Source organism: Gigantopelta aegis, chromosome 14, assembly GCF_016097555.1.
Source record: "Gigantopelta aegis isolate Gae_Host chromosome 14, Gae_host_genome, whole genome shotgun sequence".
Taxonomy (NCBI): Eukaryota; Metazoa; Mollusca; class Gastropoda; order Neomphalida; family Peltospiridae; genus Gigantopelta; species Gigantopelta aegis.
In genome coordinates this window covers 26,419,493-26,443,498 of record NC_054712.1, presented here as the reverse complement: position 1 = coordinate 26,443,498, position 24,006 = coordinate 26,419,493, and the positions used below count along the sequence as shown (strand labels likewise).

The window sequence follows — 24,006 nt, the reverse complement described above, 5'->3', positions numbered from 1 at the left end:
TCATTGTATGGCGTTTCTGATTATAACATTTTGTACAGACTAAAATTATATGCTGAATACAAATTCAATGTCTGTACATTCAATGTGTTTTTGGTCATCCTAATGTTTATAAGCAGTCCAAACTGGATTTACACTCACAGTAATTTTGTACATACAAAAAATTGCATATTAGGAAATAAAATGAAGTTTGAGCTAGTACAAACACCAGGACAATCAGAAACACACTTAATAATAATAATAATAATACAGCCACTGAAACATTTACTTAATATGTAATTATAGTTAGTTGACAATGGCAAAAAAAACCTGGACAGTGTTTAAAATAACCCTAGACGAACATTTATATCAAGACATCAGAAGCATTCCCCTCTTCTCTCTCAGTCGACTAGAATGCATGTATGTATTGTCCCTCCGGAACTGAAAGTTGAATTAATAACAGACACCTCAGAGCATATTTTGCTTGTGACTAAAGCTATCATGGAACGATAATTATTATGTACTCTGATACTATCCTAAATTGCACCTTTTGTCTTTATTATACATGTAGTATAATTATTTGTCAACTTCTTAATTTAAGCCCTGGACCTAATTTCAAATAAAATTTTATCTTCTCGAAGGTGCATTTCCCCGATTTAAGCCCGGGGATTAAATACTGAAAATCCCGGCATTTTTAGTCAAAAAATGGTACAGTGTATTAGAAACACTTCTGATCTAAGGAAATGAATATCTGAACAATGTCTAATCTCAATTATCAAAAATGGCTCTTCTAGTAAACAAAGGGCCAATCAGCTTGTAGATCTCCGCTATTTAAATTATAACATTCCAGAACTATTCAATCAAAACTCAATATAAACTTAAATTTTCAATGTTAAATTTCTGTTTAAAATGTTTAATAAAATGAAGGAAAAGGTTTAACAATGCACTCAACACATTTTATTTACGGTTATATGGCGTCGGACATATGGTTAAGGTGTTTAATAAAAATGCACAAATTCACATCTCCATTATTTTGTGAAGAGTAACCCAGAGAACCATAGTCCCAAATTTCAGATCTATCGGATCAAAACTCCAGGAAATAATAGAAATTAAAATTTTCAATTTAAATTTTAAAAACATTTACTAAAAATTCTATTAGTTAATAGAGGTACCTCAAATGATCATTGTACAAAGTTTCAGAACAATTCAATCAGAAGATAACTTCAAATGACAGCCTGACAGGGACAAATCGGTATTAAACAAGCATTCTGAGAGTACTGCTAAAACAATACAAATCTGCCAAAAATAGAGAGATTGCCATAAAATTCAAACTTATCTGTAAACAGTACATGATAAAACTATACACAAAATTTCAGCTCAATATCTTTAGAAATTTGCTTCTTTTTTCCCCGTATCTCCCAAGTTAAAGGACCATAAAAGTCAAACTTGTCAGGAAAACTATAGGCCTATGTGGAACAGACAAAGATAAAACCTATAGTCCTCTCTGGTCGGACTGGTAGGGAACTAGAAAGCTCCACTGATTAACGTCAGTGGAGCTAACAATATGCTACACAATCTATATAACTGCATTTAGGAATACCAAAAACATAAAATTTGGCATTATTGGTCAATTAAGAGCTGAAAACCGTGACAAAAATGAATGTCACAGATTATTAAAAAAACCCACAAACACAGAGTGAAAAAGCTTCATTTTTATTTGATCAAGATACCTTTACATAATATGACCAGTATAAATAAAAGTATACAATTAAGGGATTTGTCACAATCTAACGTAAAAAATAAACGATAAACTAAATTTGTCTAAAAACATCAGATCTGTCTTGATAAAAACAAAAAGTGGTAAAAAAATATACATACCCGCTACATCTACTACTGCTGCAAATCCCCGGAGCTACACAAATTATGCAACAGAATGTACATTGTTTTTCTCTGACTCATCGAATCCATCCCATTTGGGCAGAATTTTGTCTCAAAATACCCAACCACAGGGCTTCTAGACTATGGTAGCCCCACTCCCATGGCTAGCGATATTCAATGTTGGGCTAGTATACAACTACTATTAAAGTAGGGCTTATGAATTTTTTTTAATCCTAGCTACCGGTAGTACATATTTTACATAATGATCCCATGGCTAGTGAATTTTATACAAATTCTAGAAGCCCTGAACCATATTACACCTGTAGACGGAAGTAATTAAAAAAAAAAAAAAAAAAAAAACAAGAAAAAAGCTGGAAAGACTTCAGAGATTAGTTATATCGAGTGACAAAATATTAATACCCTATACATAATTCCCAGTGTAAATTATCATATATGATATGATATTAATAGTTAAAACAAACACTTTTTCTTTTAAATGTATGTCTGCATGAAATCACAAATATATTTAGTGTTGTTCTGTCCATTTCACCGCACCTCCGAAAACAACACATTTTGTTATTTTTTACCTCACGCTTCTTTCATTAAATGTTTTTGAGAAAAATCAACACACATCTTCATCAACACTTGAAAATTTAAACCTAGATTTGTACCAATATGATCAAAATGATCTTGCTTTTAAAAAATTCTACTGTACCAACCACATATTCTAGATAGACAAAAATGCATCTACTAATTCTAGTACGGTTTTTCTGATCATTTTAATTTATCAGGTAATTCTAACCAATTTTTTAAAGATACAAGTTAGCAGTAACAAATTAAATTCCAATCTTATTTTGTTTCAGTGAACGATTTAAACATAAAAATCTCGGAGGATGTGAAGCTCTTACCAAAAGCGGTCTCATTAATCTCATTAACTGGGAACAGTTTTCATCTAACAATGACAGACCAAACATCTTTCATGTCAGAAAATAAACAAAATGGTATACATTTTTTTCACATAACATGCTACATCTATAAAGTTTTTACAAACCTAGCAACAATAATGAAATGGCTTGAATCCCTGTATACCCATTTTTTTTCCCAGACTGCAGGCAAAGCTAAAATATCAACAACATTTTGCATATGGTCATTGCAACTCTGTTAATACTAAAGTACAGCTATTGCTTTTTTCAACACCGGAAATCTCAACCATATGTTCGGACATGGAAAGACAATACGTGGACTGTATTAAACTGCAGACAGGATACTGAAGAAACAAATCTACTTCTGTTACCAGAATAGTACTCGAGGTGAACTAATCACTGAACATACCCACCGCTCATCAAGGCCCATCCATCAATGAATTTCAGAAAATGTTGGCTTTTTATTTTATTTTAAAGATGTCTATAAAAATTATAAATAAGATAAAGTGGTAAAGTTTAGTATAATATTAGCCAAAGAAGGCTTCAGAAAAAGATATCAAGGTACATGTCTGGAATAAGTTAATAAGATGCCAAAATTGGCTGGTTCTACTTGTTCAACGCTTTTATGCACAAGGGGACTTATTTTCAATGGAATAAACATGGATGTATTTAGCACTAAGAAATACAATTTTCAGATTAAAAATTGCCAACTGATAACTTATGAGACTTTATTCGACAAATTAATAAATGCATTGTCATGATTATAAATAACTGTAACCGAGTATTATTGCTGTATAGGCTAAATTTACAGGACAAATCAATGATATGCATCTTTGGGAAAAAATCTACTTTTATGCACCCTTGAAATTATGCATTTTTTTTGACATTTTTTTTTTAAATCAGAAAAAAAACCCAAACAAAAAACAGGTCCAACCCCAGACTGGTAAATAACATCAACAAGATAGAAGTGTTCTCAACTGTTCTCAATAACTAACTGATGTATGGGATGTTCATGAAAAACAAAGCTCTATGCCCATTAAGAAACTGGCTCTTATAAACAGGGCAATTTTTATTTTTACACAGAAAAAAAACAAAAACAACCCAGCCAAAACGACACCACTTGGATAAGCCTCCGCTACCATGGTGAACAAGATGGCTCACAAACATGGACAAGAACGACAGAGTCAACAGAACAACTAGAACCGCGGACCGTATAGCGAAGCACCAGGGGGAAAGGATGGCGTGTTGCCAAGACTGGCTGGGTAGCCTATCGATGACATCTGGTAACCAGGGCCTGCTGGCACGCAGTGATACGCTCCGTAGCCTGGTGCCGATATGCTCCCCGTCGGGTACACCACCTGGCTCCCGGCTCCCTGCATGGCAGAAGCGTACTGGGCAGACGTCGGTCCCAAGGTGCTGGTTGGACCAAGACCCGAGCTCGGTGCTTGTGTGGCGAAATAGGCGGCTGGGGTCGTGTACTGGCCCGGCGGATAGCTGGGACTCGTCGACACGGGCTGGTACGACATTCCGGGATATGCTCCAGTGGTTGCTGTCAGCTGGTAGGGCGAGGACAGGGAGGAGTATCCCGTGGTTGGTGTGTAGAAAGGTGATGCATAGGCCTGTGTACCGGAGCTGAAAGCAGCGGCGTGCTGGATTCTCGAACCTGGTGCGGTTGGCATGCTCGGCTGTTGCTGCGGCGACTGCTGGTACAGACCCGTGGGCGGGAAGCCACCCGGAGGAGTGGGGTACATGCTGTTCTTATCGGCAACCAGAATTCCAGTCGAAGGCATGCCTCCAACATTTTGGTAGTTCATGACTTCCTGAATAATAAATTCATTCTAAAATCAAATTATGAAGGATCAGTCATGTACAGTGTGCATGTGATAATATTTAAAGGCATACAAGTTTTCTTACTAAATGGCGAAACAACATACTGCTTGAAAAGATACATATATATTATTTTGGCCAGAAAAGTATTGTTCCACAAAACTAGTTGTTTTCGACATTTTGGTATATAATTCCAGCAAAAATAGCTTCAATTTTAGCTAATGTTGGCGGTATAAAACGATTTTAAAACAAATCATGGTAGAAGGCATTAGCTGAAGAAACACACACAGTCTATATTTCAAAAAACACAATCTGGGCGACACATGAGCATAAATAATGTAAAAAAACCAGTACCGTAAGTAAAGAAAATTCTGCAATTTAATGAAAAAACCCCAAAACATTTATGCTTACAATTATTGACAGTGGTTACTAGAATTTATGAAGTTTGGCCTACATTTTCAGATGCGCAAAAAACGCCTATCTGAATTAATACTAAAGTGTGAATGATTATAGACAAAACATTAACACAAACTAAAAAAGACAATAATAAACAGTATGCTACAAAGGCATGGTTAACAGGTAACAAAAAATATTTTAAAACTTTCAAAATAATACAATATTGCTATACAGGTCATTTCCATCTCAACCCCCACCCCTCCCATGTTCCACTAAACAGAAGACACAACCACTGTTAAAAGTCATTGGTTGCTTAGTTGAAAACTTTTTTAAGAAGGGCAAACAAAGCAGGCTTTGATAAATGCACTAGCCCTCATCTTGGCTAGTGACTTTTTGGTCTGGGCTGGTGGAAATTATCAACTATATTACTATAATACATAGGGAAGTAGCCAAAGCTTCTACAAGGCCTTGTGACTTTCTGAAACATTTGTTGAACATTGAAACAAAGGAATGTTATGTTCAATGACCACTAAGCACATTTTAGTGACAGGTAATTTGATTACCATGACATTTGGTTACGAGAGACATTTGGACAAGAAAGGAAATATACTAGTACTACTCCTACTGCTAAAACAATAAGGGATTTCATTTGCAATTTACCATATACGGCACAGGTCATGCTGTAAATCAGGAAATGTTAGCGAACATGAAATATTAGCGAATTTAGCGAGGCCATATAAAACACTAATATTTCATGATTTAAAATTTAATGGGACATACAAGAGACTGTTCTGAATTTGTTTTATGGCAGACTGCAATGGTGTTTTAATGGTGATTAATTGAACACACAGCAATGGTTACATGCTATTGATAACAATAGTTAATTCGTATGCATGTTACTGCAATTCTGTACTAAATTTAATTGTGTGGAAGCTGCACGACGTCAACATAAATCAAAAGTATTATTTCAGCCGATCCTATAACCTAGCTGTTGGGGTTTTTAATAGCCGATATGCTGACCTCGCTAAAGTTTTATGTCACTAATTTGGATTTTGCCAAATTTAAGATCGCTAATATTTTATGATTTACAATACTATGGCCTTTGATGTACCACTCAACGGGCATAGAGTTCATAAAGGGCAATCAAATCCTACAATATATATCACATTAATCTTTCTCATCTATCACCTTCTGTTTATCATTGTCATTATCTTAATATAAAAAAACTGATGTCACATTTTGTCCAGTAACGTGTCATGTTTCGCTATGCAAGTTTCAGAGATCGCTACACAATTTTAAAACATTAAATGTTCAGTAGTTTGCAACTAACTAGAAAATCACTAATCAAGGTTTTGAAAACAAAATGTTCCCTGTATCTCACCTCAGGAAAGTGCTCTACCACTTCATTTCATTTCAACTTATTTTCATGCTTATATCCAATTACGGTTCAAGCACACTGTCTTGGGCACACACTTCAGCTATCTGGGCTGTCTGTGCAGGACAGTAAGTTAGTGGTTAGTGAAAGAGAAGAGGGTGTCGTTGTCTTACACCTACCCATTGAGCCCTTAAGAACTCACTCTGGGTTGGAGCTGGTACCGGGCTGCAGACCCTGTACCGACCAGCCTGTAGTCCCGATGGCTTAACCACTGCACCACCAAGGCCGTTCGCTCTACCACTGAGCTACAGCCTGCCCTCAAAGGAGAGACCAAAACATCAGACAGCATAAATAAAAAGATGGCAATATTAATTTGTATGTATACAAACCTTTCGGTCTTGTTATGTGGTTTGATAAAGTGATGTCTCTTTCTGCAAATATAAAGAAAACAAGTGGTGCAATCACAAGTAATAAACATACATTTTAAAGACCCAATTGTGGATTTTATTTTATTTTGGTGAAACAATTTCATCTTTTAGAAAATAATGTGGATTTCTGCACTTATTAAAAGTTAATAGATAATTTAGCAAATTGTTCAATTCATTCAGAGCTAGGTCTTGTGTTTATTACACACAATACATGTAATATAATAATAGTGTTTTTCAGAGCTAGGTCTGATGTTTATTACACACAATACATGTAATATAATAATAGTGTTTTTCAGAGCTAGGTCTTGTGTTTATTACACACAATACATGTAATATAATAATAGTGTTTTTCAGAGCTAGGTCTGATGTTTATTACACACAATACATGTAATATAATAATAGTGTTTTTCAGAGCTAGGTCTGATGTTTATTACACACAATACAGGTAATATAATAATAGTGTTTTTCAGAGCTAGGTCTGATGTTTATTACACACAATACATGTAATATAATAATAGTGTTTTTCAGGGCTACACGTAGCTCTGGCACTTTCAAAATTCAACATTTGCAAATTTTAACTGGCAAATTTGAGCTTAATTTGGCGAAGTAATGTTTGTTTGTTTAACGACACCACTTGAGCACATCGATTAATAAATCATCAGCTATTGGATGTCAAACAGATGGTAATTATGACTCGTAGTCATCAGAAGAAAACCGCTACATTTTTCCATTAGCACTGCAATAGCAGCTAGGGATCTTTACCGGTATATGCACTGTTGGTGAAATAATTCCATAATGACTTATTTTTTTGGAAAATAAATGGGATTTTGCAAATTTGACTGTTTAAAGGAGCTCAATCACTGATTTAGTGGGCCTTGTTTCTCTAAACATGCATTATAAATGAAACATACATTCATTTGGAATACCAAACCTAGTTTTTGTATGATCCAAAATATTTTAAATGAACTACGATCGAGGGAATTCCATGATACGCTTATTTTTTAAAATTTGGAACTCTTCTTGTGATGAGACATGAAAAATACGGAAAAACAGACTCGTAGTGATGAGGCTATATATACGACAAACGTATAATGTATTTTTTGATTTTATATAAACGATTGCCGTGTATAGAGACTTGGCAAATGAGGGCCGGCTATATACATGGCAAATAATAAAAAATATATTATTTCATGACGAAAATAACCGCGAATACGGTGAAATAAAATAATAAACAGTCGGAACATGAACTCACCATTTATTATTATTATTATTATTATTATTATTAGGTGCGTGTGCATATTATTTTGACTGGTTCGCAAAGTGGTATTTCGGTTTTAATGTATAGCATAAAAAAAGTAGTAGTAGTAGTATAAGTAGTAGTAGTAGTAATAATAATAATAATAGTAATAGAAATAATAATTGTGTATTATTATTATTATTATTATTACATGTATTATAATGTTGGTAAAATCACATCGTGGTGGGGTAGGGTGGGTTGTTACAAAATCATTACATAAATTTAGAGTGGGTCCCGGGAGAGTTCTCAGCTTTACTAATAGCATACAAAAAATAAATATTTTGAGTTTTATTGCCCCTTGCAATTTTGAGCATTTGAAATGTGGCTAAATACAGCAAAATAACCTTTTAGTCATATTTATTTACAGTAAAATTAACTTTTTTACAAAATTTACGTAAGCAGCCTCAAAATTGCAATCAGTGAAAAATTATTAAGTTCAAGCCCTGTTGTTAGTTTGTGTACTGTCCGTAGTTAGTTTCTCTTTCAGTTAATCTATCTCAGCCGCTGATAATTTGTAATTGTTATTTATTAATCATCATTATTATTATTATTAATTTTTTGTTTGTACTGTAGGGACAATATGACAATATTCATATATCTATGGAAAACGTACACAAAAGTGAAAAAAGTAAAGTTTGTTTTATTTAACAATGCCACTAGAGTACATTGATTTTTTATCTTATCATCGGCTATTGGATGTCAAACATATGGTCATTCTGACACCGTTTTTTAGAGGAAACCTGCTGTCGCCACATAGGCTACTCTTTTACGACAGGCAGCAAGGAATCTTTTATTTGTGCTTCCCATAAGCAGGATAGCACAAACCATGGTCTTTGTTGAACCAGTTATGGATCACTGGTCGGTGCAAGTGGATTACACCTACCCATTGAGCCTTGCGCACTCACTCAGGATTTGGAGTCGGTATCTGGATTAAAAATCCCATGCCTCGACTGGGATCCGAACCCAGTATCTACCAGCCTGTAGACCGATGGCCTAACCACGACGCCACCAAGGCCGGTACGTACACAACAGGGTCCGCTAAATTCATAGACTCCCCCACCCCCTCCCCTGTTCAGAAAATGCATTGTTCGTACAGTACTTAGTATGTATTCCTCCTGTTCCAGATGGTTCGGTAATAAGGATCAATCAAACACATGTACTTATTTACCGCCTATATACATTTTTGCTGTGAATATAGCTAGCCCTCGTTAGTGGAGGCTATAGACATGGCCTTCGTATATATAGTCACATCGTATATAAACACTGTCTAGTTCAGAGTAATCTTTAAAAATGTAACAATTCCTATCCCAAGTCAGCTGTTATGGCATATATTTTGTATAATAATGAATTTGACATGGTGGAAAATGACGGTGTATAAGCTTATTATCATGGCATATATTTTGTATAATAATGAATTTGACATGGTGGAAAAGGACGGTGTATAAGCTTATTATCATGGCATATATTTTGTATAATAATGAATTTGACATGGTGGAAAATGACGGTGTATAAGCTTATTATCATTCAGTACTTGTCTTTATTATTTTTTAATAACTTTTTTTCATTGGGGTTTTTTTTTCTTCTATTTACTCTACGTCGCAGAGAACAATCAAGCGTTCTCGTTACACGAGCTTGGTAAATCGTTTTGGCACTGCGGTTATTCAGGGAATGCCCGTCATGTGACTCAAAATAATATGTCACACCTCTGCTCTCCAAACAGCCGTTATTTTTCTCAAAATTATGGACCGTACCCATAATTCAATTATTTTTTATAAAATATCAATAATAAGTGTGATATGGTGGTTATGTAGATGGTTCAATAAAGTACTTTTACGTACAAATCAAATGTATATATTGTCATATAATACCTTGTTGGGTCAATAATTAGGCCAACCATCTGTGAGAGAGCGCGTTTAATAGATAATTTGGCAAAATTGCCTGCTCAACCAGCTTTAACCTGGCCTGTTTTACTACCACACAAGAATGTTCATACACTTCAAAAGGTTTCATTTTCCAGGACTTTTAAGCACTATTTTGGTTCATTTCCAAGCAAATTTGTTTGTACCTTTTCCCAAGAGTCTGAATATATTACCTGGAAAGGAATGTTTGTTTAATGACACCCCAGCAAATTGTTTATTCAGCGGCTGGTATGTCTCAAACAGTTTTTGTCACACACAGTCTACAGAAAATACACCCTATCTAGATATATCATTTGAATGCCAAGTTGTAAAAATATATAAATATAAAATATTGCAGGTTTTTGGGTTGTTGTTTTTGGGTGGGTTTTTTTACTCTGTATGTGTGCACAGGTGTGCATATGTGGGTATGTCTGTGTCAGTGTGTGTCCTAATGCTGGATCCTGAAGCAAACCACTTCATAGCTATAACACACACACACACATATATATATATATATATATATATATATATATATATATACATACATGTATGTAATCTTTTTTTTTTTAAAAGCTGTTATTTATTTTTGGTCAAGATTCAGTTATATAGAAGAATAATCCATCCAAGTATTTCTTCAAAAGACATGTAATACACTTACATATAAAAAAAATTAAAAAAATGAATTAAAAAAAATTAACGTTTAAATATAACCAAGAGTTAATCAATATATTTAAAAACCACAAAAAACGTAATACCATAAATATTTTAATTTATGTCTTGTGATGACATTTCTCGACAGAAGAGTCCAGAAATGTCATCACAAGACAGAAGAGTCCAGAAATGTCATCACAAGACAGAAATTAAAATATTTATGGTATTACGTTTACAGGTCAGTGCTTTATATTATTTTATAGCACATTTACTTTAAATTGTCATTTATTGGTGGTTTTAAAAAGTACTTTAAAGTAAATCATATTTAAACTTCTTTTTTTTCCATTAATCGTTCGTATAAACTTATTAATAACATTAGTGTGGTAGATTATGTCATAAATTTAGCTTCCGTAGGATTTGAATGCCCAAATGAAGATAGGGGTGGAGTCTGGCTTGGTTTTTTGTAAAGAATTCAAAAATGGATGGTAACAAATTTTCTGACCCCATTAAAGGGGTCAAATGACCCAAAATGACCTTGACCTCTTTTTGATTGCTGTGAAACATATTTGTGCACATCTCAACAACATATTCCATTATTTCATTGCCTTTAGTGTCTAGACCCATAGTTTTGCGAATGGCAATTCTTTTACGATATGGTTCAAGGTCATATGAGGTCAAGGTCACCAAAAAAAGGTAAAGGTCAAATCACAAATACGAGATTTTTATAGTGAAAACAAGATATTTGAGTTTTAGCAAGTCATATTAAAGTACATACTAGTACATGTAACTACTACACACACAATTCGTGTTTTAGATCATCAGGGTCAAGGTCATGCACTTAGGTCAAGGTCAACTTGATAAACTAATGTATTTCTGCATTCTTTCAGAGCTTTTACACTTGCAGAATGACTTTAGCGGCGAGCAGAACCATTTTCCTAACCCCTTAGTTTTCTATTTTCAGGAAGGTAACATGGAAAAATATTATATTCATGTGTTTCTCTTTCGTCAAGGTCAATCATGGTTCTTGAAATCAGCAGTCTCTTCTTTATTTTTCAGGCCATGGTTCATCATAAGCATGCGCTGTTGTCATCAGTATAGATTGTATAAAGTAGATGGTAGATAGCAAATCGAAATCAACATGGCAGATGACATTTCAGCTAGATGTGTCATATGCAACGAGGGAGAGACTTCTTGTCGCTTTGTGACTAATCCTAGCCTTGATATGATCACATCAATCAAGGACTATGCCGTAAAACGAGCTGAACTGGGTGAACCTGAACTAAAGCCTCTAGCTGATTACATGACAAACTTAACTGAACCTGAACTTAATCTGGTTCGGTATCATTCAAACTGTAGAAAAACTGTTGTTAACAAACTGCTTACCGAAAGAGCAGCAAACCGGTCATGTTCCCCGGTTGACATGACAGCTCCGCGTAAAGTTGGACGTCCGTCAACCTCTGGTGATCGAAGTCGGCTTCGTAGAGCAAGCAGTTCAAAACCAAAGGAAAAAATGTGCGTCTTTTCACCATGTTCGTATGAAGGTAAGGAAGAGCTTCATATGGTAACTGATAACAGAGGACAAACACTTCTCGACATAAAGCAGAAAACAACTGACGACCACGTCAGAACGTGTTTAGCCAGTCTTCATGAACCCGGGGATGCTCACGCTCAAGAAAAGTGGTATCATTCAAGTTGCATTCAAGATGCCCTGCGGTCACTTCCGGTTGTAAGCACAGCTCAGTCTGATTGCTGACTGAGTTGCTGGCTGAAGCTCTTCTAAAGGCATTTGAGGACACAAACCAAGACCTGGTTGTGTCCTATATTGACAAAATCAGATCCAACCGTTCTGAGCTTCTTCAACAAGACATGAAGACACATAACCATGAAGAGACGGATACAATGATCCCACTTAATGTTCTTGATATTATCAGAGAGTCGAAGTTTAAAACAATAGACGTGTGGTCTCCTGACACAGATGTACTAGTTCTTCTCATGGACTTGGTTGCAAATGGACATTTAAAGTCACCTACAACCCTTCGCTTTTTGACTGGAAAGGGAGCGAAATATAGGATAATTGATGTGTGTGACCGAGTATCAGCACTAGGAGTAGAAAGGCTTTGATCGGTTTGCATCACTTCTCTGGTGCAGACTGGGGAGGGAAATTCGTTGGGGTTTCCAAAAAGACATGGATTTCAGTCTTCCTTTCACTACCTCTAAATGATGAAATTGTGCAGACATTTGCTAGCATGGGCCATGAACTGGATGCAGGAGAAGCTACGGAAATACAATTACTAGATGATGGCAATATGCCTGTGAGGTATCGACCAATCAAAAGATTTGTTTGCCAGGTATACTCACCAAAGACCAACATAGGCTCCATTCCTGCTCTGCGATGGGAACTATTCCGTAAAAAAAACCTTGAGGGCGAGAAGCTCCCACCAACGCGGGGAGCACTCCTACCACACATTGCTAGAGCTAACTATATGGCACTAAGAGACAAGTCGTACACTTCATCAATGTCTGAGCTTCCGGAACTTGGGAGATCACATCTAATGGGGATTATCAACCAGTCAGGTGCCTTAAAGAACCACCTCCCCAAGCAGTTCTAGAGCTCATCAAATGTGGGTGCCGTGGGTCGTGCGATTCTGCTAGCTGCTCTTGCCTCAAAAACGGTCTGTCTTGTACAGCATTGTGTAAATGCACTGATTGTTCAAATGCTAGCAAGGAATTTGATCTCAGCAATGAATCTGATGACATTGATTAAGGTTGAGACTAGCACATGTAAATCAATATGGCACAAAAGCACATACAGTTGATTTGACATGAAACCAACTTGCTGTCGATTGCCGGTATGTCTTTCCGGTATGCCAATGGCTGAAATCAGGCTCTTGAATGACGGTCAGGGTGATCAAGGTACACTGAGTATTCTTATATCATCCAGTTAGTATATTCAAAATATGTTGCAACTGCCTGAATGATGTCAAGTTCAATATTTGACTTGCTTCCGCTAACTTAAAGGAAGATAACGTAGGCCTATCAGATATGTACGATAAGCACATGTGACCTTGACCTTTGAGTGTGACCTTCAGCACTGATGAGCTTAAAATGAGTTTATTCATATTGCCTGATGTTAATACTGTAAGGGCACTCACTTATATCATCAAAATCATTGCATTACATAACATGATTTGCCACTATCTGTAGCAGAATGGTCAGAAAAAGGTCAAGGTCATTAAAAGGTCATATGACCCCTTTAAAAGGACGGGAAAATTTGTTACCATCCATTTTCATGATTATCATATCCAAATAAAACAAAATCCACCCTTAACTCAATTTGGGCATTTAAATCCTACGGAATGACATAACCGACCACACTACATTGTGTTACCAAAGTGTGAAATATACCGGAATTATACCCGTTTCCGTAAGTAACTAAATATTGAACACATTTATTGATAGCACAAAAGTAAGCCTGTGAAATGTAGTCTTGTTACCAACAATTTACTTTACAAACTAACACAACTAACTAATAATATCATTGTTTAGTTAATTGGTATATTTGGTGACTTGCTTTAAAAAACATGGTTACTGTTTGACATACATGTATTCAGTCGCCCTTTAGGACTGGAGATTAAGCATATTTTTATAGCACATTTACTTTAAATTGTCATTTATTGGTGGTTTTAAAAAGTACTTTAAAGTAAATCATATTTAAACTTCTTTTTTTTCCATTAATCGTTAGTATAAACTTATTAGTAACATTGTGTTACCAAAGTGTGAAATATACTGGAATTATACCCGTTTCCGTAAGTAACTAAATATTGAACACATTTATTGATAGCACAAAAGTAAGCCCGTGAAATGTAGTCTTGTTACCAACAATTTACTTTACAAACTAACACAACTAACTAATAATATCATTGTTTAGTTAATTGGTATATTCGGTGACTTGCTTTAAAAAACATGGTTACTGTTTGACATACATGTATTCAGTCGCCCTTTAGGACTGGAGATCAAGCATATGTTGACTAAATAACTACTGTTGCATTTTCATTGCCAAAAGAGTACTTGATTTGTTGGAAGGTGCTGGTTACAGCTATCTATTGAACTCACAAACATCAGACACAAAACTGTTGACAGCTACATCATATACTATTCAACCAATGGCAGTCAACCACGCTTTAATTACCATTGCATGCAGGATTTAGTTTGGAACAGACTTAAAACATGATTGTTTATATTAATTCCAAATAATTGTTAAATTTTTAAATGTAAAATATTTTTAAATAAATAACAATAATCAGTCCTTGGCTTTTGAAAATCAATGGCGAGTGAAAATTGGCACATCTCAAAATACTTCAGCAAGTGAAAAATTGCACTCATCAAAATGCTAAGGTGAGTGAAAACCAAGCATTATTAATTTATGAAGTAATTGATACATGTAAAAATGTTGCAAAAATTAACCAATAAACCAATAATGTGTTCTAATTTTATGTTGTTTGGTTCATTAGTGTAGTCTGACTTCTTTTCACTTTCAGAAAGTGAGTTATTCAAAAATGTTAGGAGCAGTGCCATAGAAATATAATTAAGACATACACTGATGCAGACAACTTGATTTTTTAATTACAATATGTACTATTTAGATAATTTGATGCACAGAGTTATTATATATACCTTTTTAGTGTCAGATGATTTGGTGAACATGCAGCTAAACATGTAGAAATAAACTTTATTATGTACAACAAATATGATTAGGATAGTTGGATTGGGAAAAACTGACTGATACAGAGGTGGTGGTTCAATTAGAACTACGACCCATAATCTCAGGTGCACTACAAACTGAATTAGATCCCTCATAGTATTATTATTTTAATAACTCATTAAATGTAGGCCTACAATTAGTTCAGTTGACAGTGTTGGTTGGGGCATCGGCATTCAAGTGGCATTTTTAATTCAACAATTATGTAACACCCTCCCTAAAAGATTTGTAACATGTCTTTTGACCAACCACTACAAGTTACGAACAGCTCTGATACATACATGTCAAGTCAGCGTTACATTACAGGGCTAGAAATGAAAAAAAGAATCTACATGCACCAGGTGCATGCTAAAAAAAAAGTTACATGCACCATTAAAATTCTGCATGCACCAAAAATTCAGAATTATTCGGCAATACCTATATTTATTTATTAACAGTACCGGAACGTTATACAACTGCGTTTATTACTGATTCTTGATCAAATCTAAAAATTTCACCCAACGTAAACGCCTTACAGAAATCTATAATAGGCCTATTACAAAAACGTACAAATATTTGTGTTTTGTATTAAGCAAGTTATCAACTTTTTTAACTCGATAAGATCTGTTGGTATAATATAAATTAGCCTACGGAATTCGACGAGAAGTTGCGATTGAACTAATCACTGGCTGACTTTGAGTCAACTACGTGAGTAACGCACCTGCATGTTCGCAATCATCTGATCAAGTGCCCATATCTGAGGTCGAAAATGTTCAAGGCAGTTACGGTACTTTATATTGGTCACAGATCTGGCGGAGTTCAATTTGTCAGTGACGACAACAAGTGGATACCCGAAAGTCGGTCTCGACCACCTTTCCCTAATACCGGTCACAGATATAACCGAGATATTGACGGCAATTTTCGCAAATATATTTCACGGAAATGAGCGAAAGGGCACCATTGTTGTAAGTAGGATTATGGGATACAAAATGGTGGCGCCCACAAGATAAAAGTTATCGTTTTCATATGGCAAACAGATTACGAAATGCAACTTGAGTCTGAATCTGGTAGACAACAGGATACTAGTATATGCAATACACAGTACTTGAAAAGTATTAGCATGCACCCAGTTTTAAAAGTTACATGCACACGCAAAAATCAGCATGCACCGGTGCATGTACTAACACTGCATTTCGAGCCCTGCATTATTGATTTAGAACGGTGACGTCCCAATGTTATTGATAAAAAATATACAAACTCCGACAAAATCTGTCATTACAAAGAATTTTATTTTAAACATGGGATGCCATAATAAAGATAATCTAAAAACAAACATAAATTTAGTCACCATCATAAATGCAAAACAAGTTGTCAAGTAGACCAGTATGTGCATGCAGTCAGAGTTCCAAGAGTAAAAATAATCATTTATTTTCCTTCTTTTTATTATTCCGTCTACTTTTGAATTATCTTCGTCTAAATTTCAATTCTTTTTTAAAGAAAGTAGAACGTTACACACTTGCCATTTTTGGGACTTTACGTAAGTTTTGTAGGCTAACAGTTATGGACTAATCGAGAAAATTTTACCAACTTCGCTAATTTCCGTAATGAGTTCATGAATTTGTGTAGGCTATAGAAGGCACTATTTAATTCAATTCCATTTTGTTTTCCTAACTATATGAACAGTATAAATGAGTTAGCCGTATCAGGGGTTGTGATCTATTACCTTACAAAAGTGGACTGTTTCTAATTAATAAAAAATTAAATAGGCAAAGGAGTTTCGATCAGATTGGTACATCTTCGAAGATGTTTATTAAACCACAGTTTTCAGCTATGTATAGCAAAGATAAGTACCAGTCATATATTAAAAGCTTACATGGATGCTACCGTTCACGTCACTTTTTTTTCTAGTCTTTCACAAGGTAAATAGTGCCAATTAATATACACAATTATTTTATGCATGCTTTTTGTTAAGTGTAACATGCGTTATTTTTCACTATCGCCAGATTGAAATTACGTGCGCTGTACGAGCGCGATCACACTTGCGCACCTTAAAAGACAAGGTATGAATAATAAAATTCCAGGACTTTCCAGGTTAATTAATTTTTCCAGGAATTTTAAGCACTTTCCAGGGTGAAATTTGTGCAAGCACTTTCCAAGATGCGTGCGAACCCCGTCTACATTAAAGGAACTATTCCGAGGTTGCTGCCATTATGAGATGTCCAATAGGGGTATTTGTAACGACTAAAAATACACTTTAATAAGTTTACTTGTTTAGAACATCAGTGTTCTTCTATTCGGCCCAGTGTTTGTTGCATTTTAAACTTCTTATTATTTTCTACATTATATACAGTTTTACAAATTGTACACAAAATTACAGCACTTTATATATTCTAATTGAGAAATGGTCTTCACAATATATTATCGTATGTATTGCAATATATCCCAATATGAAAATGCTCATCTTTACCAGGAATATACTAAATATACAGACACCGATATTCTAAACAAGAAAATACCTTGCACATGTTATTTTAGCTGTTAAAACGTGAAAAACTTCTTAATTAGTTTTCATTTGTAAATTATCACAAAATACCTGATGCTGTTCACATGGATGTTAGAATTTTCCTGAACACTCAGCTTTTCTAAAAAATAAAAACAAACAAAAACGATTTTACTTAAAAATGTCTACAGACATAAATTGTACTTTAAGTATAATTTATAAATTATAATAAATTCATAAATAATCCAAATAAATAGACAAAAAAATATCCAGTTTTATGACGTGGATCAACAAAAATAAATATGATACCCAATTAAAACAGCCCAGTGGATTAACAAGATCACATATAAATTTCCAACAAATATGTAAATGTATTTTTATCTATATGTACACAACCATAAACACGATCAATAATTTACATCGATCTCATCAAATCACTGAACCTGGCTGGCTTAATTTACTTGTATTACTCGGTTATAACTTTGAAACTCAACCTGCAAATACCAGGCATCAAATTTGGAAAAACAAATAAAACAAATACATAAACATTACAGTATTAAAAATAAAAAACAAACATACCACCCCAGTTATTAAAGTGCTGTGCCAGACCATACACTAAAATTTCAAATTCCACAATTAAATGCTTTCTTAATTCATTGCAATAATATTTTACACCGATATGTAAATCAATAATTGCGAAAATGCCCCATAAAAGTATTAAAACATCACTCCCGTAGAACACTGCCGGAAACGACAGAGTAAAATTATCGGTAAAAACATTTGCCAGTAAATAGCCGTGACGTCACGAAGGGAATGCGCTTCACAGAAACTTACTACGAGATGAGTTCCAGCGCAAGCGAAAGTGGGACCGACAGCGACTGCCAAGCTTGATCATGCGATTCTTCTTTCGATGATGAATAGTGTAGTAATGACGACTGGACTAATATTTGTGCAACACAACAAATAATGCCTTATCAGTTTAAACCTGGAACATCTTCCGACGAACCACCGGCCTGACAGATGACGATGAAAATGGTCGTGGAGACAGCTTACCACTAATTTACAACTTTTATTCTTGTTTTGTTCTTTAGCTTTTCGTGCGAATTATTTTGCTACACTGTATGTTCTAATACTTGTGATGTAGTAGAAAAGACGATAAATAACTCTTGAATTATACGAGTCAAGTGGACCCGATATCGGTAATTTTAAGAAATAAACAAAAACGACTTTTAGTCCGTCCCATCCCTCTATGAAGATGTTTTTTTGTGTGAATAATTTCAGTTTAGTTTGACGTAAAAAAAAAAAAAGTAAGTGTTTTGGAAATAACAAAACAATACTATTTTTTGTGTGCAGTTCTGAAAACAGTCTGCTCGGAAATAAATAACTTATTTTAATTTAAAAAAATAAACAAAAACGACTTTTAGTCCATCCCATCCATCTATGAAGATGTTTTTTTGTGTGAATAATTTCAGTTTAGTTTGACGTAAAAAAAAATGTAAACATGTTTTGGAAATAACAAAACAATACTATTTTTTTGTGTGCAGTTGTGAAAACAGTCTGTTCAGACATAAATAACTTATAGCACATTCCATAGTATGAAAAAAGGTTTTCTCTGTGGGACGTATAGTAAAATTAATTTAATGTATTTATAGTCTGTTTTACAGGGAACGCCTATTTTCATACTATGGAATTTACAAGTCATTTATTTCTGAGCCGATTGTTTTCTAAGATGCATACAAAATTAGCTTCTTTTTTTTTTTTACAAAAAAAACCCTACATTTTTGTATGGGACGGACTAGGCTATAGATACTTACTTGTCTGTACTTTATTGTTTTAATGTTCTCGAATTGTAAAGAAAAATCTCACAAATGAACGAGATGCAAACAACAACAAATTGGATCTCGTGCATGAGAAAACAAACTGACCGGAGTTGAAAGCATTTCGGTGTGGATGGCGTCGGCTTGTTGTCATTCGTTTTGTGTCGCAGAAAAATTGTTGGTACGGCATCTTTTTTTAAAAGCCATAACACATGGTATTCCCATATCTCGCTTAAGCCAACAAACCAGTTCGGACGAATCGAAACTAAAGTGTCTGCTGTCGCAATGGTCTCCGGCGTTTTCTTCATGTCCAGTATTTCCACGTTGTTTTAACCAAATTCACACACAGCTTTCTCACAGCAACATTACTAGGAAATGCGTGAAGACTAAATTTATCGGCTTTTGTATTGCTACAGCCGCCAATAACACACCGTTTAACCATAATAAACACAAAAGAAGCAATGAACAATGGCGCCGACTATTGAAAGGAGTTCCCTTCGTGACGCCACGGATCAAATCTTACGGAAATTCCCGAAACGAATTCAGCTGGTTCTGTTATTCAGGGAAATATTTTTAAATTGAAAATATACCAGTATGTAAAAACAATTTTTTAATTTTTTTTAATTTTCTAATCATATTAAATAATATCTTGATTGATATAGTTCAATACATCATACATCTGGCACAGCACTTTAATAAAGTGACTTTTTGTAAAACGCTTGGGGGGGAAAAACCCACTGCTCAGTCGATTTGACCTGCATCAGACCTGTGACGTAGCATCTGGCATTCGGTTAGTAGGTCAACATGCCGACAGCAGAGAATGACTTTTGAAAGTGGGATATTAACATTTGACTGTAATAAAAATATGTGTTCAGTTCAGAACGCATTTAGGAGTACAGGGAAAAATATACATGGTGTCGGACGTATGCACACAAACTGCAATTTTTCATCCACACATGGTTATGTCCAATTCTCTGTGATGTGTGAGGGCATATTAGAAATATTGTGCCCTATTCCTGTAGGGTAGATATTTATCTGTGTATCAGATGTAAAAACTTTGGGTTTTAATCACAAACTAAAACAACAGAGATAAACATACTTGGTGTCGGACGTACATTTTTCTGGTGTCGGACGTATTCGTGTGAAATACAACTTTACAAGCAGGGCTAGCTCTGGCATTCACCAATTGCACATTTTAAAAACAAATGGCAAATTTTATTTTAATTTGGCAAAACAATTACATGTAATAACTGATATTTTGTTAGAAAATAACTCGGTTTCTGTTATTTTTGAAGTTTTATAGATAATTTGGCGAAATTGTTTGCTCACTCAGAGCTAGCCCTGCATCCAATAGCCGATGATTAATTAACTGTTTTAGCCTGGTTGCCCATAGGCAAGTAGGCCTACTGGAAATAAGATCTTGCACAAAAATATGTTACGGTGGGTGGGGGTCAGAGATTTTACTATAACCTAATATAAATAAAATTTATTTTATTTTATTTTAAATTGTATACCTATGCAGCAGTATGCTTAAAGGAAGGGACAATCAAGGCATTTGCCCTGGTAGTATGCATATTCAACGATATATAATGCACATTATTGTATAATCGTATAGTTAATTAATAAAACGGTTAAATGTGACGGGCTCAGTCATTTTGTATCATCCCAGTGAATACGCCCTCTGGCGAGCTGGTGGTTACGTAATACCTAACGTGTCACGTCAGACTGAAGAAACAAAACATATCTGATTTTTGCGGATGCATCGCAATATTCTGTAATAATAGTCATCCCAGTAAGCCAGCAACAATTATATATTTATGTTTAATACAAAATAAACCACCATTGTCAAAGTGTTGAAATAACTGTATTATGGTTTGTACATAAATTAACCCACTTACTGAAATAATAATCGGAGTGTTTTCTTAGTTAATTGGTCTTTTCTTTCCGTGGCCTGTAACTGTGGTTCCTGATTGGCAGGTGTATATTTAGACTGTCCCCAGACACTATGTCTAGACACACTAAAAAGACGTGCCTCTTTTATTAAGATCACAGGGTATTGTGTGTTAACCGTACGGACACCCCTCTAATCGTAATCTATCAGCCGTCTGCTTTATTACTGTAAGTAATTCTGTAAAACCCTTGATTAAGTAGACTTTCCTACCTAAAATCATAAAACTGACCAATTACGTAGTCACAAAGAAAAGATAATTATCACTTGGGTATCATGAGTGGTCGTTTTTGCTCGAACGTATCCTACCAATAGGCCTAATAATATGCAATTTTTTCTTTGGATTTTAAAAAAACGAAAAATACTATAACTCCATTTCGTTCTATTGATGCAAACTTAAATATATTTAGTTAAACAGTTTATTATACTATCAAGTCATTTATGTTGTTTTACAAGTCAGGTTGATGAAAGCAAAGCACCTTGTCGTAAATTAGAGCATTTGTTTACACTGTTCATAGAGGCTTAGGACGGAGCTGACGTCGCTTCACCCCAAGCTATACCACCGGACGTCACAAAAATGAAACAAAATGGCTGCCCCCATTTAGCAGGAATAATCATGTTTTTTTATTAACTTTAAAATTACGCGTTTTTCATTTGTTAAACTTAAAGTGTCAGTATGTGTTGGTGGTCCGGGTATGCATCTTTCCAACACATAAATCTCTTGTTTGAGTTTAATCTACCTTTAAAGACTCAGCTGATGCCCTGAAACCCCTTAGAAAAAATAAAATAAAAAATAATAAAATGTTTGGGTGTGTGTTGGGAGGGGAGTTAAAGGCAACTTGCCAATATTTAACTTATGTTCATGTGCTTCAGCTTACATTAAAACCGTTACATAATACGACACTTTACAAAAAGATTGCTCTTTGCCAATAGCCTAATGTAGGCCACCGAGACTGTTAAATTGACCAGTGCGAACGCACCTGTCAAATGACTCCTTAAAAGCTCTCGATGTGAATGTACGAAAGAAACTGTGGATATAAGGTATCAAAAAGTAATGTAAATACGGTCACACGGAAAAAAACAACATTATTCAGTTTTTATACTTACACAATGAAGTAAATATATATAACGTGAATGATCTGGTTAGCAAAACAATAGCCTCTCCTTCTCGTACTACACAGCAGCTAAGGAAATACGGCGTTTTCATTGGCTGACATTTTAATCACATATATATTGGTTAAAATTCCGAAGAAAACAAACACAAAATAAAAGTATTAAGATGAGTATATTGATCACGCAGTATGATATTTTAGAAAAAATAAATGTTAAATATATGCTTTCGTTAACTAGTATTTTTTTTTTAACTTATATTAAGTGTACACTGCTTCAAAATAAAAGCATCTTTCGGCTAATTCCGGTGGTTTCATATTCGCATTCGACCGATTTCGGACAGATCAGCATCATTTCGGATTTCATTTATCAGGTCAGAACCACAGCCGTCAGCCTTAGAAAACAGCCTCAGTCGTTTTTAAGATTCTCTAGTTGTGTATTTTATGTAATTATACTGTATGTTGTATAATTTACCATTTCCATGACGCTAAATTTAAAGATTTGTCATGGGCGTACATAGGATTTTGAAAAGGGGGGTTCCAAAATAGATTGCAAAGATATTGGGCATAGGCCTATATTTCTATGTTGAGTTTTGAAAAGGGGGGTTCCAAAATAGATTGCAGAGATATTGGGCATATATTTCTATGTTGAGTAAATATAATAATGTCAGATATCAATATCAGATATATTAAATTATAAAAAAGGCGATTTCGGGGGGGGGGGGGGGGGTTCGGTCGAACCCATCGAACCCCCCCCCCCAATGTTTGTACATAAACTTGTGCGATTATTTTATCGATGATTAAACCAAACAATGACAATGCCTGTGTACAAGTTAGTTTGCGTGCACATTGTTTAAATTTGAGTTGAGTTGTTTGTAAGCTGCATAACCTCAAAATTGACCAAAAGTATAATATTCTAGTGGAGCAGATAACAGCAGTTTTACAGTGGAATCGAGCAATTGGCATGCTAAACAAATCTGTCAAATTGGCCGATTCTTCAACTTAGTGTCATTTATTTGCATTTCGCTAAATTTTAAGAGCGCTAATATATTATGCTTTACATTATATGTTAAATTAATCCAAATTTAATTTATAAAATACATGTTTGTTTTGGGATTTTTTGTTGTTGTTTACTTTAAAAGTGAACGAGATGTGCAGTACTGTATGTCCGACTGCAGACCACAGTCCGACTTGTGTCCGAATCCCGATGTAATTTTGAAATTGTCATATTGCGTACCATATTTC

At 34.8% G+C, this 24,006-nt stretch overlaps 1 protein-coding gene across 1 annotated transcript; it reads right to left on the bottom strand.

Annotated features, from left to right (window-relative positions):
* Nucleotides 1–1,673: 1,673 nt before the first annotated feature.
* On the bottom strand, nucleotides 1,674–22,848 carry LOC121388007 (DNA-directed RNA polymerase II subunit RPB1-like). The gene is made up of 4 exons (XM_041519202.1): nucleotides 22,760–22,848; nucleotides 17,981–18,029; nucleotides 6,765–6,806; nucleotides 1,674–4,597 (listed from the first exon to the last, which is right to left on the bottom strand). Exon 4 carries the CDS (start codon nucleotides 4,589–4,591, stop codon nucleotides 3,974–3,976), a length of 618 nt encoding a protein of 205 aa, XP_041375136.1. The 5' UTR covers nucleotides 4,592–4,597; nucleotides 6,765–6,806; nucleotides 17,981–18,029; nucleotides 22,760–22,848; the 3' UTR covers nucleotides 1,674–3,973.
* Between the last annotated feature and the right edge of the window lie 1,158 nt (nucleotides 22,849–24,006).

Excerpts from the sequence above, each read along its gene's own strand:
- LOC121388007 (XM_041519202.1), bottom strand. The coding sequence starts at position 4,591 with ATGAACTACCAAAATGTTGGAGGCATGCCTTCGACTGGAATTCTGGTT.